The 16,987-nt window shown below is 53.7% G+C and overlaps 7 protein-coding genes across 7 annotated transcripts; 4 read left to right on the forward strand and 3 right to left on the reverse strand.

Moving 5' to 3' along the window:
* Nucleotides 1-401: 401 nt before the first annotated feature.
* Nucleotides 402-1,796, forward strand: MRS44_006282 (uncharacterized protein; the record flags this gene model as incomplete). Its single annotated transcript, XM_065621707.1, has 4 exons — nt 402-538; nt 593-810; nt 857-1,599; nt 1,650-1,796. 4 exons carry the CDS (start codon nt 402-404, stop codon nt 1,794-1,796), a joined length of 1,245 nt encoding a protein of 414 aa, XP_065477779.1.
* A 460-nt stretch (nt 1,797-2,256) lies between these two features.
* Nucleotides 2,257-4,632, forward strand: MRS44_006283 (uncharacterized protein; the record flags this gene model as incomplete). Its single annotated transcript, XM_046268259.2, has 2 exons — nt 2,257-2,308; nt 2,366-4,632. The coding sequence occupies 2 exons, from the start codon at nt 2,257-2,259 to the stop codon at nt 4,630-4,632; spliced, it is 2,319 nt and encodes a 772-aa protein (XP_046140125.2).
* A 319-nt stretch (nt 4,633-4,951) lies between these two features.
* MRS44_006284 (uncharacterized protein) lies at nt 4,952-5,693 on the reverse strand (the record flags this gene model as incomplete). The annotated part of the gene is made up of 4 exons (XM_046280538.2): nt 4,952-5,068; nt 5,122-5,222; nt 5,276-5,521; nt 5,633-5,693. 4 exons carry the CDS (start codon nt 5,691-5,693, stop codon nt 4,952-4,954), a joined length of 525 nt encoding a protein of 174 aa, XP_046140124.1.
* Nucleotides 5,694-6,373: 680 nt separating this feature from the next.
* Nucleotides 6,374-8,488, forward strand: MRS44_006285 (uncharacterized protein; the record flags this gene model as incomplete). Its single annotated transcript, XM_046272492.2, has 3 exons — nt 6,374-6,556; nt 6,611-8,082; nt 8,134-8,488. The coding sequence occupies 3 exons, from the start codon at nt 6,374-6,376 to the stop codon at nt 8,486-8,488; spliced, it is 2,010 nt and encodes a 669-aa protein (XP_046140123.1).
* A 948-nt stretch (nt 8,489-9,436) lies between these two features.
* MRS44_006286 (uncharacterized protein) lies at nt 9,437-10,849 on the forward strand (the record flags this gene model as incomplete). The annotated part of the gene is made up of 8 exons (XM_065621708.1): nt 9,437-9,583; nt 9,754-9,795; nt 9,853-9,958; nt 10,017-10,394; nt 10,441-10,548; nt 10,602-10,674; nt 10,724-10,773; nt 10,827-10,849. 8 exons carry the CDS (start codon nt 9,437-9,439, stop codon nt 10,847-10,849), a joined length of 927 nt encoding a protein of 308 aa, XP_065477780.1.
* Nucleotides 10,850-11,642: 793 nt separating this feature from the next.
* On the reverse strand, nt 11,643-12,761 carry MRS44_006287 (uncharacterized protein; the record flags this gene model as incomplete). The annotated part of the gene is made up of 2 exons (XM_046274645.2): nt 11,643-12,644; nt 12,711-12,761. The coding sequence occupies 2 exons, from the start codon at nt 12,759-12,761 to the stop codon at nt 11,643-11,645; spliced, it is 1,053 nt and encodes a 350-aa protein (XP_046140121.1).
* A 626-nt stretch (nt 12,762-13,387) lies between these two features.
* Nucleotides 13,388-16,780, reverse strand: MRS44_006288 (uncharacterized protein; the record flags this gene model as incomplete). The annotated part of the gene is made up of 9 exons (XM_065621709.1): nt 13,388-13,811; nt 13,869-15,062; nt 15,338-15,434; nt 15,488-15,923; nt 15,972-15,986; nt 16,060-16,273; nt 16,331-16,427; nt 16,477-16,545; nt 16,618-16,780. The coding sequence occupies 9 exons, from the start codon at nt 16,778-16,780 to the stop codon at nt 13,388-13,390; spliced, it is 2,709 nt and encodes a 902-aa protein (XP_065477781.1).
* Between the last annotated feature and the right edge of the window lie 207 nt (nt 16,781-16,987).

Consider the following 16,987-nt stretch of genomic DNA (forward strand, 5'->3'; position numbering starts at 1 on the left):
GCCCTCCGTACGCCTACGTCGGAGGGACCGGGGACTCAGTGGGTTCATGTTGGGTTTAGACCGGTTGTCGGGGGCCGAAATTGACACATGGAAACCCGCGAACCATGTCCACATGGCGTTCCAAAGGCAAAAGCTGATTTCGCCGCCTGCTCCGTTTTTCCTTTGTATAAAAACTGCTTCCTTTGGCAATAAACGACGGGCTGAACGCGAAAAAAGGCACCGAAAAGACTCCATTTTACAAAGAACTTTTCTTTTTCATTACCCAAACCCCGGTCTCGCTTTCAATCGCCGACTGAAGGACCCTTGTACGCCTCTCAATCTTAGCTTCCGCTTCGCGCCCCCGATCGGCGACTCACGTCACATTCTCACCAGCGAGTGAGCAGGCGGTGGAACGCTTCATCATGTCTGATGTCTCGTCGACTCAATGTTCCAACGGGCAGGCTGCGTGTAACGGCTCTGCCCCGAGGCCATGCGAGTCGACTCTGCCTTGTAAGGAGAATACTGGTTGGCGAAGAGTTGTACGAAACTTTACTCCATCGTAAGTGTTTATCACCATCTGATCCAGTGTAAGCCTCTAATAACGGCATTCAAGATGGTTCGCAGTCAACATGGGGACGGGCATCGTCTCCATCCTCCTCCATAATCTTCCCTACAATGCGACATGGCTGCAGTACATTTCGTATGTCTTTTTTGGACTCAATGTCCTTCTCTTTACAGTCTTTATGGGTATCTCCATTGCCCGTTATACGCTATACCCCGAGATCTGGGGGGCCATGGTATCTCATCCTGCCCAGTCCCTCTTCTTGGGTTGTATGCCCATGGGCTTTGCAAGTGAGTCAGCTCTAAGTGATGGTAGTGAAGGAAAACGCTGACGCTGAAGAAGCCATTATCAACATGATGGTGTTCTGCTGTAGGCCCTGGGGAGATTGGGTCATCTACCTCGCCTGGGCCTTCTGGTGGGTTGATGTCTGGCTGTCTATCGGCACTTGCATTACCATGCCCTTCATCGTGATGCATCGCCATCGGCCTGGTCTTCAGAACATCACGGCTGCCCTGTTGCTCCCCATCGTGCCAGCAGTAGTCGCGGCTGCCACGGGAGGAATTGTTGCCGAGGTGCTTCCCAACCGCCACCACGCTCTGACCACAGTCATCACCTCGTACGTTCTTTGGGGAATAGGCGAGTCATTCTCGGCCTGTGTCTTGGCTTTGTACTTCCATCGACTCACCATCCACTCAATTCCTCCCAAGGAGGTCATTGTCTCAGTCTTCCTTCCCATCGGCCCTCTTGGCCAGGGAGGCTATGGCATCCAGCAACTCGGAAAAGTGGCCATGCAGTTGATCCCGGAGAGCACTGCATTCACCACAATTTCTGCCCGAGCGGGTGAAATGCTCTATGTGCTGGGTGTGTTCCTGGCCATCATGATGTGGGGATTCGCCCTTGTCTGGTTGTCTTTTGCACTTATCAGCATCATCACGATGCAAAACTTCCCCTTCAACATGGGGTGGTGGGGATTTACATTCCCGCTGGGTGTGCTGGCGACATGTACGAGTGCGCTTGCACAGAACCTCGACAGCGACTTTTTCAAGGTTTCCACAATGGTATGAACATGAGACGCTCATAGTTGAAGCTGATGCTAACTGAACTATAGATCATCTCTCTGTCGGTTGTCTTGTTGTGGATAGTTGTGGCGACAAGGACACTGAAGCTGGTCATTACTGGCGAGATGTTCCATGCGCCATGCCTCAAGGATCTTCGAGACAAATCGCAGGCTGCGGGATCGGACAGAAGAGTCTAGGTAACTCTTTATTCGATTTTTGATGCTTGCGCGTGTATTATAAGTCTCGGTTTGCCCACCTCCTTAACAAGGGAATTGTACTGGTTGTCAACTTTAACAGCCGACAACAGCATCTTCTGCGAGAATAATTGCATATACAAATGATTAATTACATGTTCAAAAAATGCAGAATATTTATGTCATTGAATTATTGATAATAGTGCTCATGTTTGATCAAGTCTTGAAGCCCTATCCTTGTTCCTGTAAGCAGCTCCTCCATCAAATCGCAGCCACTCGATTGGCGATGCGCAATGACGATAGCCCAGGGTCCCCACCAAAATTCTCCCGGGGCGGGGCAAAATGGCTTTTTCCCCAGAAGGAAGGTTCACGGCAATTGTCATTGCTTCACAAACCTTCCTCCGACTCGAACTTGAAGAGTTAGAAGGCCTCGCAGCTTGATCGCGGCAGGCAGATCTTCAGGATGGATTGGGCAAATTATTCGGCGCCCTCGCGGCTCGACTCTTTTGTTGAAGGTAAGATTTGACGCTTCTTGTCCGTGTCGCGCACATGGTTGCTGACTTGAAATACAGACTTGGTTGATGTCTGGCACATCCACCGAACTCCCATTCTCGTCGCCGCTCTCGTCGTCCTCGGTACTCTTCGAATCTATCTAACCTTCATTGGCCGAAAGACGGAACTCGTTGCCTTGACTGAGGCTTACAAGGAACCTCCCAAGCCCAAGGCAGTTGTCGAAGCAAAGACCCCCGCCGTCGAGACGATTGATGAAAAGAAGGATGTCAAACCCCAAGGACCTCGAAGGATCAAGGGCGGAATAGCCAGAAAGCCGTCTAAGAAGAATGAGCAAGAAAAGGATCTTACGCGACCTATCATGGTCCTCATCTTTTTCTCGTCCATCACCACCAAGACGGACAAGATTGCGCAGGCATATCTGAAAGAGTTGGAAGCCAAACAGGAGGAACTTGCCAAGCAATCTGGCCGTCAATTTCTCAAGCCCGAGCTGAAGGACCTCACCGAGATCGACTTTGACGACTATTTCATTGCCCCTCCCAAGGTGCATGGAGATGTCGACTACTTCTACACGTTCCTCATTCCCAGCTACAACATCGATACCATCAACGACACCTTCCTCGAGCACCTGCAAGAGACTCATCACGACTTCCGAATTGATACTGCACCCCTCTCTGGTCTTCTAGGTTACTCCGTGTTTGGCTTCGGCGACAAGGAGAATTGGCCCACAGAGGGAGAAGGGTTCTGTTTCCAGGCAAAGGAGGTTGACAAGTGGATGGCCAAGCTGACCAGCCGGAAGAGGGCCTACCCCGTCGGCATGGGCGATATGAAGAGTGACCACGAGGAACGACTACAAGAATGGACCAAGGGTGTTGAGGAAGTCATCGAGCATGTCGCCCGTACTGGAAACCTTGGAGAGGGTCTTCCAGGCAGTGGAGCCGCTGAAGAGAGTGATGTCGAAGATATCGCTGAAGATGAGGATGACGGCGAGGTCTTGTTCGAGGATGACGACACCAGCGACGCCAAGAAGAATGGAAGACTCCTGGATGATGTCGAGGACCTTGGACGCATGATTCGAAAGGATGACGGTTCAATGGTTCAAAAGGCCCCCCTTGCCGTCGACTTCACCACATACAGCTCCACAAAGAAGATGGTACCTCAAGGACCGAAAGAAATGGTTGCCAAGAACTCGCCCACATACGCCGCCCTCACAAAGCAAGGTTATGCCATCGTGGGATCTCACTCTGGAGTCAAGACCTGCCGATGGACAAAGTCGGCCCTTCGTGGCCGAGGATCCTGCTACAAGTTCTCATTCTACGGCATCAACTCGCACCAGTGTATGGAAACCACCCCCTCGCTCTCTTGCTCCAACAAGTGCGTCTTCTGCTGGCGCCACGGTACAAACCCCGTTGGAACCACCTGGCGATGGGTCGTCGACCCCCCGGACATGATCTTCGAGGGCGTCAAGACCAACCATTACAAGAAGATCAAGATGCTACGTGGCATGCCCGGTGTCCGAGCCGAGCGCTTCGCCGAAGCCATGCAGATCAGGCACTGCGCGCTGTCGCTTGTTGGCGAGCCCATCTTTTACCCCCACATCAACGAGTTCCTCGGCATGCTGCACGCGGAGCGCATCTCGTCGTTCCTCGTCTGCAACGCCCAGCACCCTGACCAGTTGGCGGCCCTAAAGGCGGTGACCCAGCTGTACGTGTCCATCGACGCCGCCGATAAGGAGTCTCTGCGAAAGATTGACCGGCCTCTACACCGAGACTTTTGGGAGAGATTCCAGCGCTGCTTGGAGATCCTTCGCGAGAAGCGTTTCCGCCACAGAACCGTCTTCCGGTTGACTCTTGTCAAGGGCTTCAACGTGGAGGAAGAGGCCGAGGGCTACGCTCGGCTCGTGGAAAAGGGTCTCCCTTGCTTTGTTGAGGTCAAGGGTGTCACATACTGTGGCACATCAACGTCCTCTAACGCAGGACTAAGCATGTCCAATGTGCCCTTTTACTGGGAAGTCTGCGAGTTTGTCAAGGCCCTGGAGAAAAGACTTAAGGAGAAGGGCCTCAACTACGGTATCGCGGCTGAGCATGCCCACAGCTGCTGCATCCTGCTGGCCAGCGACAGGTTCAACGTCAACGGCAAGTGGCACACTCGCATCGACTACAAAAAGTTCTTTGATTTGCTGGAGGAGCGAGGACCTGACGGCGACTGGACACCCGAGGATTATATGGACCCAGAGCCAAACCCTGACTGGTCTAACTGGGGCAACGGTGGCTTTGATCCGAGGGACGACAGAGTAGATAGAAAAGGCCGTAAGATTGAAGCGTCATAGGTAGGAGTGGCTTTAGTATGGCATCACGGCCGAGAACGCCCACAGCTACTACACGAGATGGAGAATATCAAGGAATAAAAAAAAAGGATTAAACTTCATGTGTGACGGAAACGCTGCCAGCATTGCCGTTCCCAAGCCCATTCGTTTCAACGTACACCTGTTTACACAAAGCTCTATGGAAGCTGGAAGAGCGGAACTATGGTACATCGAAGGCCGTCAGGTCTCCATTCAGATTTTGGTGGAGCTCGGAGAGTGAGTAGTGAGCACCGCGAGGTTTTTGGGGGGTAAGTAGTTTTCAAGATTATCTTGTCTCAGACTCTTAGTCGAGGCCGACGTTGGGAATGTCAGCGAGGTTGATGCCAGCAGGAGCAGCGGGCGTCCGGATGTCGAGCGTCGAGTCATAAGCGATCATCTCGGCCAGAATATCTAATATGGGCTTTACGGTTGTCAGAATTATACGAGCTGAACAGCGGTGGTTATCAGCCTTACCTTGGGGACAGTGCTGTCATAGATACGGATCAGGTCTCCAGGCGCGGGATAGACCTTGAGACCCTTGTAGAAAGCCAGAGCAGACTCGAGAGTCTTGGAAGCTACAGACGTAGGTTAGCAAGTTGCAGACAGTCAATTCGAGGGCAGCTCGTACGATCTTGGCTGAGCATCTCTCCGGCCATGACCTGCTCGTTGAAGAAGGCCTCCCGCTCCTCCACACCGGTAGGGAAGCCCTCCTCCTTGGCCTCCTCAACCCTGACGCGGATGTTCTTGCGTTGTTGCTGGGTCGAAGCCTCGGCCTCCTCCTTGGCAGCGCGGGCCTGCTTACGCTCGTTCCTCCTCAGGTTCCGGCGGAACTCGGCCTGGTTTCGACGCTGATAGTCAAAGTATGCGGCATAACCTAGTTGAGAGGGGCAAAGTCCGAGTTAGCCAACGCAGCTCTCCTCGGGCTCAATCGGATCGCAGCCTCGACATTGTACGGTCGTCCGAGGCATGATCGGTGCAGGCTTACCGACGATGGCGGCGGCGGCGGTTACGACAGATGCCGTCACCACAGTTGAGACTTGGACCATGACGGGCAATTGATTTGATGTGGCGGGCGGGACACTAGGGCGAAGCCGAGTAAACCCCAAGATCAGACGGCAATGCTGAGATCCGGGAGGCAGGACAAGACGGCAATGTCTGCGGCGAGGTCGGAGACGGAGGAGCGATTACGTCGTCCAAATGATGCTGGTAGGGTTGTCCAAGAAGTCGAGCGAGAGCGGCAGCTTTGGAGGCGTCGCGATTGGGAAACCAATTTTTTAGCAGGCCATGGGATGGGCCAAACTGAACTGCCCGGAAGCACATGATGGCGCTAGTCCTTTTCTGGACGACCCCAGCGCAGCCTTGGAGCTCTTCCCCTCGGAACAACTGACAGTGGAGGCTTGGAGCTCAGGCCCCGTCACTGACGGGAGGCGCGCGGCTGAGAGAGGCTGGGTACGTACCCCCACCTCCTGACACGGCCAGGCCTGTGCTTCAATACCTACAGGTAGAGAGCTCGACGATTACACGTACGTACCTTCAATGAGAAGAGAGAGCTCGGCTGGCGTCATAGCCAGACATGCCTTTTTTGAACTCGAATGACACCTCGTACCCATTGTAACACGCGACTCGGTGCCATATTGTGCTTCTTTTAAACCCTCCAGTTCCAACGTCGTTGCCGTTTCCCGCGCGCCTTGCCTGACCCAACGCCTCACGTCGTACCTCGCCCAACATGTCGGAGGAGCGCAGCAAGATATACTCGCTCCGCAGCGGCAAGAGGAAGAAGCGCCCGACCATCAGCGCCCCCAGACAGATCTCGAGTCCTATTCTTCAGGATGGCTCAGCCAAACTGCCGCCGGTTAACGAGGCTGCCGCTCGACCTCGACCGCGTCCACCTCCAGTGGCTGGTACAAAGGTGTGCTCTGCCTGAAACCCTCACAGCCCAACATGCTCACAATATTCTGCTTAGACCTCGGATCTTGTAAAGCGACGATATTCGACACGATTCAATGCTCTACCTACCAACAATTACAATGCCGGTGCTCCCCCGATGCCGCCAGCGCCCTCTTTGGGTAACTACGAGCCCAGAGATCATGCCGCTGCCCGACCGCCCCCCTCACGAGCCGGAGCTGCCCCCGTCGTAGACATGAAGGCACTGCGAGACCCAGACCTGACTCCGGATCAATACGTCGCGGCCGTGCTGAGCGATGCGACTGAGGATCAGATCCGCGAGTTCGAGGATTCACTCCGCAAGGTCAAAATTCGTGTGGGAACAGACCTGCAGCAGAGCGTCATGCAGAACAGGACACAGTTCATCAAGATCAGCAAGGAGGCGGAGAAGCTCAAGAGCGAGATGAGAAATCTAAAGAACTTCATGTCGGAGCTCAAGGTGAACACAACGGCAATGAGGGCAGCCGCCGCAAAGGGCGATGACTCCAACATGTCTGGGGACCTCACGCTCAGTAAGAGGGACAGACGAAGCTCCGTCGCGGACAGAAGCGCTCTCTGGAATACACAGATGCAAGCACTATTCAAGGGCGTGGAAGGGTCTCAAAAGTTCCTCCCTAACGCGGCAGGACGTCATGTTGTCCAGAACGCAGGACCTTGGATCGAGCTGGACAATGCCACGTACAAGTCACGCCGGGCGATGCAGATCTTCTTGCTCAACGATCACCTGCTCATAGCATCGCGTAAGAAGCGAAAGACTGATGCGTCGAATTCCGACGCACGAGGGCCGATGATGAAGATGGTGGCGGACCGCTGCTGGCCGCTCCTGGATGTCGAGGTGGTGGACATGACGAGTACTGCAGAGTCTGGAGGGCGCAATAAGCTCGCCGATGCCATCATGGTGCGAGGAGTCGGTCAGGAATCTTTCATCTATCGGACAGAGAAACCTCAGGACCCCGAGAAGAAGCAGCTGCTTCTCAATGTGCGCAAAGCAGTTGAGCAGCTTCGCAAGGGTCTTCGATCTGAGATGGAGGCCAACAACAAGGCACGCGAGACGATAAACTACTTTGCCTCTCGAGACCCCGGTCTCCTTCAAAAGACGGAGCTCCTGGCGACTCTGTCCGATATCAAGGACATGCTCATCGAGGTGGACGGCAAGCAGCACAACCTGCGCTGGGTCGAGAGTGAGATGGACGACCTCGATATCGATGTTGCGATGCAGAGGTTCGAGGTGGCTGTTGTCCGCGTGGAGAAGCTCAAGGCAATTGCTCGAGGGCTCAAGAACAATGCCATCGCTCAGGATTTCATCAACTTTAAAGTCGGCGAGCGATGCGCCAAGTTGGCTAGCATGATTGTTCGTGAGCTTGAAATGACGCACGACAACAATGCCAAGACGCGGCGCAACGTCAGCTGGCTGACCAGACTTGGGTTTGAAGACAGTGCTAGGGAGTCATACCTAGCAGCGAGGACAGACACGATTCACAAGCGAGCAAGGTGAGTTGAGAATATGAGGTAACGTGGGGAACATAAGCTAACCAAGCTCAGGCAATGCATCTTTCAGGGAGACCTCCACCTCTATATCTGGGAGCTCTCGTTTGTGTATTTCACCATTATCCACAACACGGTGCAGTGCTTCCAGTCCTGCTTCCCTCCTCCCATGATGAGTGTGTGTGTCAAGTGGTCCAAGGAGGAGGTGGAAGCGTTCAACGTGATCCTAGCACGGCAGCTTAGTAGCACGGAGCCTGGGGGAGCAGTTTGGACGCAGTGCATGGACAGGGCCAAGGAGCACGCCAAGAAGCTGTCAGAAGTCGGTCTGGACTTTGTCAACCTGGTGGGACGGGACCTGCAGAGCAGCGGTCCAGTGAAAGAGGAGGCGCCTATCGGGCTGGGGTTGTCGTGAAGTTGAATGTGCTTGCTGATGCTGGGAACATTTTGGTTACCTTGTCAGCATAATACATGGCGTTCATGGTGCTAATCCGGGCTGGAACTGGAGAGCCGCGATGATTGTCTTCTTTTTGCTTTTGTGAGAAACCTGTTTATAGTTGAGTTGTTCGTGGGCGTTGACGTCGAGGTGGTTGCTTGGTATGTAAGATGGTGAAGCCACATCCGCCTTGGGCTAGGCTTTGTAGATGATATGATCATGGAGGGAGTGTTTGCGGGAAAGGAAGGAATTGATGGGCGTTGATAAAAGCAAAAAGAGGTTTATCATTTCATCTCATAACTGTGGTTTGTCTACCTATCTATGCATTCAAATTTCGAGTCTCACATCCCATTGTCTGGATGTATTATGTAGGTTGCGCCACACGAGGCGCATGCAAGAGAGCTCCCGCAATCTCCAAGGCTGAAAGTGGGAGTGGCAAGGGGCGCCAACGCCAGCGCACCACCCACGCTGGACCTCAAAGCACAGGACAAGCACAAGCGCCCCCAGAGTCGCCCCAGCCCAGCCCAGCCAGCCCAGTCCAGCTGGCAACCGCCAAACACGATCCGTCCCTCCTCTCCTCCTCCTCCCATCATCATCACCTAAACAACACACCAAATTTTCCTGCCTCACGAAACCTCTCGCCCGCCTGCCGCGCCCTCCCATAGACGATTTTCCCCTCGAAGCTGCTGCTGGTAGTCGGTAGCTAATCCCGCTGTAACCAAGAAAACCCTTCTCTTCCCCCCAGCTTCCATTTCTTTTTTCTCCCCTGACGGACGACCGCCGCCTTTGTGCCTCGTGCCCCACCGCTCGCGATTCAGGCGTGACCGCATCAACTGTCAACGTCATTTCCTCTCACCCCCTTCTCCCACCCTTTTCAACCACCTAGCAATCCCCTCGATACCCCGAAAAACCGCTATGGACACCAATATGGAGGATGTCGGGCGCGCACCCGCCGATGCGTCCCCCGTTCTCAACCTCGAGCCCACCACCATCCCCACCCTCGACGGCTGGATCGAGAGCTTGATGGGCTGCAAGCAGCTGGCCGAGTCTGATGTTCAGAGACTATGCGACAAGGTGAGTCTCTGCTTGGCAATGGGACGCGCTCGGGATGCTGCTAGACGAGATGAGCGAGGCGGCTGAGTTGCAGACGTCGATGGTCTTGCTCGCCGCATCCCGGTCGACGAGCTCGGGCTTCCCTCGCGTGATCATCAACCACACGCAGTGCTGACTGACTGGAATCGCAGGCACGAGAAGTTCTACAGGAGGAGTCGAATGTGCAGCCCGTGGTACGTTGATGATGCGCGCCGGCGAGCCAGGTGCTCGAGCTGATCCCGCCTCGCCAGAAATGCCCCGTCACCGTCTGTGGTGATATCCACGGCCAGTTCCACGACCTGATGGAGCTCTTCAAGATTGGTGGCCCCAACCCCGATACCAACTACCTCTTCATGGGTACGCATCACATGGGCATCTAGCCAAGGACTACCATACTCACTCCCAATGTGTCCAGGCGACTACGTCGACCGAGGTTACTACTCCGTCGAGACCGTCACCCTCCTCGTCGCCCTCAAGATCCGATACCCTCAGCGAATCACCATCCTCCGAGGAAACCACGAGTCCCGTCAGATCACCCAGGTCTACGGCTTCTACGACGAGTGCCTCCGAAAATACGGCAACGCCAACGTGTGGAAGTACTTTACCGACCTCTTCGACTACCTCCCCCTCACTGCCTTGATCGACAACCAGATCTTCTGTCTTCACGGCGGTCTCTCCCCCAGTATCGACACGCTGGATAACATCCGAGCTCTCGATCGCATCCAGGAGGTCCCCCACGAGGGTCCCATGTGTGATCTCCTGTGGTCAGACCCCGACGACCGATGCGGCTGGGGTATCTCCCCGTGGTGCGGGGTACACATTCGGCCAGGATATTTCAGAGGCTTTCAATCACAACAACGGTTTGACCCTGATTGCGCGAGCCCATCAGCTCGTCATGGAGGGTTACAACTGGTCTCAAGACAGAAATGTCGTGACAATCTTCTCAGGTATGCTCCCAGGGGTTGGCTTCACTCGAGTCCAAAGCTAATATGCGTTACAGCACCCAACTACTGCTACAGATGCGGTAACCAGGCCGCCATCATGGAGATTGACGAGCATCTGAAGTATACTTTGTAAGTTTCGACCCCATCGACAAACATGTCGCATGCTAACCATTTCTAGCTTGCAATTCGACCCATGCCCCAGAGCAGGCGAGCCCATGGTCTCAAGGCGTAAGTTCCTCTTGCATATTCCGTCTAGAAACATGACTCTAACACAATTGCAGGGACTCCCGACTACTTCCTCTAATCTCGTTCTGTATACCCACGTCTCACCAACATCGAGCCCTCGCGGCCGCATTCCTCTCCGCGGCAACTGCGCCAGTCGCGGAGACTTGCCGCTCGACCTCGTGCGATTCCACACAACGAAATCCCTCAAAGACTAGACAAAACCCCCTTTGGCGCAGGACCTGTACGGACATTACATATCTGCTTGTGGCAAGCTCTCGGACATGGCGGGAAGGTGCGGTGGCAGTGGGAGCGGCTTGATGCCCTTGCTGGAGAGGATTCTGCCGTCGCCCCTATGTCAGCCCCCTTTGAATCTTCATGGTCGTTTAGATACGCATTATTGAGTTCCGCGGTCCAAGACACAGAAACGAGTTTGCATGATCAAGCCTTGTACTTTGTTACTGCATATCCATCATCACTGTGTGAAGTCTCTACATGTCAATGGGTCACGAAGCATCTTGGGAACACGGAGAAAGACTTGTGTAGTCATGATAAAGGGCTAAGATGGAGTTGAGGGTCGCTCAGTGTCAGTTCAGGCAAATGTAATAGTGTCAAGGAATTTGTACAATTTATTTGATTTGGAGCAATCGCGAGATGGTCCATTATTAAGTTTGTGGTGAGAGGTTTCGTAACTCATCCATCTAGATACCTGTTTGTGTGCTATGCGCAGTCCCCTTTTTAATCTCCCCCCTGACTTTGAGAAATATGCATCCGATTAATAACCCAGTGTCCGCAGATGATCCCTATTTCTTCCATCGCGGATTGGTATAACAAAGGAAAATATCAACTTGTACAGACCCTTAAAAGTTCCACCCTTAGACACTCTCGTTGTTCGCCTTGCGCTTGAGGCCTTCCTCCAGTTCTCGTTGCTCCTCTCGTTGCCGCTCGGCTCGTGGCCGCTCATCGTCGCCAAAGACTTCCTCCTCTGTGCAGACACGATACATAGGGTTGTCCGACTTGACACTTCCCGAGTAGTCGCCAGGACCGCTGCTGCCGTTGGGAATGTGGAAACGGCGGTCGAACCGCGACAGGGCGTACGAAAAGACAACAATGAGCTCAATGACATAGTTGAAGCAGTAGAAGCAGGCCTTGTGATGATACCAGGCTGGGTTGGTAGCGGGTCGGATCTTATAGCTGACGCCAGCGCGGAACGCAGCACCCAGAGTGAGCAGAGTCGAGGTGAAGATAAGGAGGCCGAGCTTGGTGCGCATTCGGCCCTGACCAAACTTGTCCATAGGAGCCTTCCGTGGAAGAATGAGACAGATTGCGATAATTGGCAAAGGAAGAAAGGCCAAAACGGCGAGATAAGTAATGGCAGTGAGCTGGACATCACGGAGCTGGTGCTTGGTGTGGGGGTCGATGGTGTAAAAGTTGTAGACGACGGCGACGATCAGCATGACCAGCATAGCGCCGATGCTGAAAAAGAAGAAACGGAATAGGAGCGTGCCAGGCTTGCTCCAACCAATATGCGGGTGATAGGCGCGGAGGATGCGTTGAGCAAAGATCAAGTTGACAACGAATAGTAGAATGACACCGGCGTTGGCAAAGACCTGGGCTGCGATGGCGATTCGGGCGTTGGTCGGGTATGAAGCCCACACGATGCGGAGGACGTTGGCGATGATTCGAGCCATACAGAAACCGAACAGGAGAGCCGAGAGAATGAACTTGTGCGAGCGCCGTCTGTTCAACTGGAAGATGGTCATGTTGAGGGCGGCACCGGTTACAAACAAGCCCAGTAACACGCCGCTGATAGGATCGTCAACTGATGGGGTAGGCCTGCCACCGAGGCCTGCTGTCTTTGGGAGATATGGAGGTCCCTGAAAAAGGTAACCATGTTAGTCCTGGAAGTGATATCTTTGACTAGAAGGGGTAAAAGATCTCACAGATTGAGGAGGCATCCCGCCGCCTTGGCCTTGACTTTGTTGTGAAGACATTGTGAGATTATCGCCCAGTAGTCAATTTGACGTAAATTCTTTCGATCTCTCCTAGGTGTGTTCTAGTATAATGGATTCAAAGGTCGTGTCGACGCCAAGAATGGTTGGATAGGGTGTAGTCGATTCTGGGGATGGCGATTGAGTTCGTTGTGAGGCGTGTCGCAGCTGGATGAGGCTGAACTTGGCGTGAAAATGAAGAAGAGGCATTGTCGTCACGAACAGGGCACATGAGTATATATTTCATTTTGATGACGCCCGCAGCCCTTGCAAGTCGGCGATGTGCCTGAGAATCACACGGCGGATCGGTCGTCGGGATCGCGAAAGGGCGGCAAGACGGCAGATCTACGCCCGGGGGTCTGGATTGCTTTCCGCTTTAGGCAAAAGGTTTGGCTCAATGTCGGCATGTCGGAGCTTATTGTCGGCGCGAGGGCAAAGCAAGCCCGCGCTTTTGGTGAAACGGGCTTATGTGATTGGCTGGCTAGATGAATCTTGTTTCTGGTGACCATGTGCGCGGGAATGGCCAAGCTTCCTCGCGTGCTGGGTCCACGAGGCGAAGGCGGCCAGTGCGTCCGTCTCTTTGATGCGCGGAGCTTTGTCGTTGGCCGCTCTTTGCTTATGGATACGACTCAAAAGCGAGATGCATCTCGGACATCGGGCCATCCCTCAGCCCTATCTCTGTGAGGGGATTGAGGGGCGGCCCAACGGTCTGGGGCATGTACATCTCTGACAAATGCCGCTTCGGGTCGTGGCATGTTAAGTCCGACTCGCGCTGTTGCTTGCTTCTCGGGTTCTTGCTCAGGCTCAGGCTCAGGTTCAGCTGGATGTTGAACTTCAAGCATTGGCTGATTCTCAGGCAGAGGCTTCATCCCCAACAGGTCAACCGGGTAAAGCGCCGCGTCCGGGATGAGGGAGTGTGTTGCACCAGGTGATTCGATCGAAGCCGGTTTGCCGGATAGTGGTTTGATTGGCGGCGGTTCGACGTGCGACGTAAACATCTTTGCGACTCCTTCCGCCATGAGTCGGCGATGAGCAGATGTCGCTCTTGCGCACCTATACAATCACACTTGTCAGCGCATTTGCGAAAGCGAACAATATCAAGAGGCTTACGCAAGTGTCTCTTCTACGGGCACCTGGAGAACTTCCTTGTCATCAAGATTTGGGATGATTTCGATCATGACGTGATCAGGCGATACCAAGTCTACCATTGCTAATCTTGCAAGTCGTGATCCCTCGTCTGCAACTTTGTTCCCCTTGGCTTTGCCTCGCGGGACCCAGTGCAACTCCAGACCGATACCAGCTGCATCAAGCGCATCCATTGCCTTCTTGGCTGACTCGAGTAGTGCCTTGTTGACTTTGAGGGCCTCCTCGCGGGTCTTGCCCCTGAGCTTTGGGGGGGTCGTTCGGACCAAGTTCATCAGCGCACTCTGGCTGTCAGTGAAGATCTCGACTCGGCGCAAGGTAACGCCTAGTTGTGCAGACTGCTGTACTGCATAGTCAAGGGCATATATAACGGCCTGAGTCTCTGCAATGGCGATGCTGTTGAAATGGTTCAACCGTGCCGTAATTCGTACCCAGTGAAACTTGTGCCTGAATACCACAGCTATACCTGCGGGACCCGAGGCGTGGCTAGGGCTACACTTTCCTGAAGCGTCGGTCCAGAGAACCAAGCGCGAGGCATCATTCGGTACGCCGTCCGACAGAAGTGCTCGCTCGATTGCCTTTTCTGGTGGTTTGATGAAAACGTCGGCAGATGGCCCAGCTCGCATCTTCTTGCCCATTCCCTTCTCTGCATTTTCTGCCTTGTTCTTGTTCTTCCTGCCCATGCGCGTGTCTGCCGATTCTGGGGTCTCTTGGGGTTCAGTCAGGATTGTGCCGTCATTCTGTGCCTGTGTATCGGGATCTTCGTTCCACGCCTCACGTGCGGCTAGCCAGGCTCTCTCGGAACGGGAAAATACATCCTGAGCTTTGGCACAGAGGTCTCGAATAGCTTCCTTGACGAAGGACATGGCTGCTTCGACAGGAGGGAAGGAAACAAGCTGGGGGGTCCTTGAGCTTCGACTGAGGCGAATCGTGAGCCGGATGATGGAGATATGAGCAGCGAGGAATGGACAGGGAGGGCCACGATGGTGATGTTGGTGAGAGAGAGATGAGAAGTGAATATCGAGAACAGACGATATTTGTGTCGTCTGAAGAGGCAAGAGAGCTTCTCGCGCCTGCTCCAAAGGGATGTCGGTGAGATTTGGGGGGAGGAGGTTGTTTGTGCAGAACAAAACGAAACAGGGCAGGTACCTAGGCAGTTCCCTTGGGTGTGCAGCTGTCAGTCACTGGCAGGCAGTGCCAGGCAGTGCCAGGCAAGGTGGTGATCGATTACAAGATTGGCTCTATGGTAGATGAGTTGCTCGTTTTATAATGGCATCTGATGGAACAAGTCTATTTCTAGCTTCTATTTCATCTTTGTCTAGGTAGGTACGATAGGTAAGCCAGTTCTATCACAGTCTAGCTTCATTGTCGTTGTATGGGGGGTAACTACCATTCATAATTAGGAACCGGTCAGACCAGCAAATCAATCAACTTACTCGGTGTATCCCACTTCATTCTGAGTGTAAAAGAGTGAGCGGTCATACTTTGTCAGTGGCCAGCCGTTCTCGATTCGTGCTGGGAGGTCGGGGTTCGCTACTCCAGAGTCAGCTATAAGATACCATGACAATCATGAAGTGGTAACTTACGAATGAAGTATCTCCCAAAAGCCACGAGATCATCCGTTTCGCTCGCATGCTTAATGGCTGTCTCGGGCAGGAATCCTCCGGCAACAATGAACTTGACTCCGGCATTGTTAAGAACCTCGCGGATGGGCGCCAATGTGTCCTCTGCCCTTCGCAGGTGTTCAGGTGTATCCTGCGACCCATCGGCCCGTGGCTCCACGGCGTGGACAAACGCCAGAGATGGCTGAGCTTTGACGATTGCCTTGGCCCAAGGGACGAAGAGAGCCAGGGGGTCAGCCTCACGCATACCCTGGAAGCGGGAGAAGGGCGACATTCGGATGCCGACACGTTCAGGGCCGATGGCATCACTGACGGCATTGAGAACCCTCAATGGGAAGCGGAGACGGTTCTCGAGGCTACCTCCATACGAGTCTGTGCGGTCGTTGGAATTTGACTGAAGCTGTGGAGTGTTAGGTCTGTTGTGTTAGGAGGGCAGGGGATTACTTACAAACTGATCAACGAGCTATAGGTGTTGCATCCCGTGTTAGTTGACCTATCCATCTTCATAACTCATTCAGATGACAGTTGGCACTCACATATCCGTTGGCTCCATGAATCTCGACTCCATCGAAGCCAGCTTCGACCGCATTGAGGGCAGCCTGTCGATAGTGCCCAACAAATCGATCGATATCAGACTCGCTCAGGACCTTGAAGTTGGGAGGCGGGTCACTTGACGCAGCGCCCTCCGGAACAAGGGGCTTTGAACCAGCGCTCCAAACAGTCGATACAACATTTGGCTTTGCGGCCCGTCTATCAAGCCAGTCAGTTCCTCCGACTTGGGGATGTCAAGTATGGTGAGTGAATTACCCGAGAGCCCAGATTTGACAGAAGATGATGCCTCCCTTGGCATGAACTGCGTCCGTGATATCTTTCCAAGCTGCTATCTGCTCCTTGGTGTAGATTCCTGTCACTCGTCAAGCCATGGGACAGCAAGAATATGGTAGTGACATTACCTGGAACGTTGGGGAGGCCCCCCGCTTCTTCAGCGATAAAGGTCCCTTCAGAGACAAGCAACCCGCCAGCTATCGAAGCCCAACAGTTAACATCACGATAATATCACCGTATAATATTCGCTCTATCTGGTAATAACTTACGTGAAGATCGCTGAGCATAGTACTCAGCCGCCCAATCAGCTGGCACAGCCGTTGCAGCATCCGCACGCCTTCGTGTCAACGGCGCCAGAACAACTCGGTGCTGCAAGTTGACGGCGCCGACCTTGATCGGCGTGAACAGCTTTTTCGTCTTTGAAACTGTCATTTTGCCTTCTGTCTCAGATGTTGTGTTGTTTGATGAGAGTTAGTAAAGAGATAGACCCTTAAAAGTGGCTGAAAAAAAGCCGACACTTGACGAGGGGCAGCTTCGCATTCCGCATTTCCGTTCGGCTTAGCAATGCACTGCGCTATATTCAGGCTTCTACAGTTATCAACAGTCTACGATTTGCTAGCTTGCATGCGGGTTTGCTTG

This window comes from Fusarium solani (genome assembly GCF_023522795.1).
Source record: "Fusarium solani strain SB1 chromosome Unknown bctg00000003_1, whole genome shotgun sequence".
Taxonomy (NCBI): Eukaryota; Fungi; Ascomycota; class Sordariomycetes; order Hypocreales; family Nectriaceae; genus Fusarium; species Fusarium solani.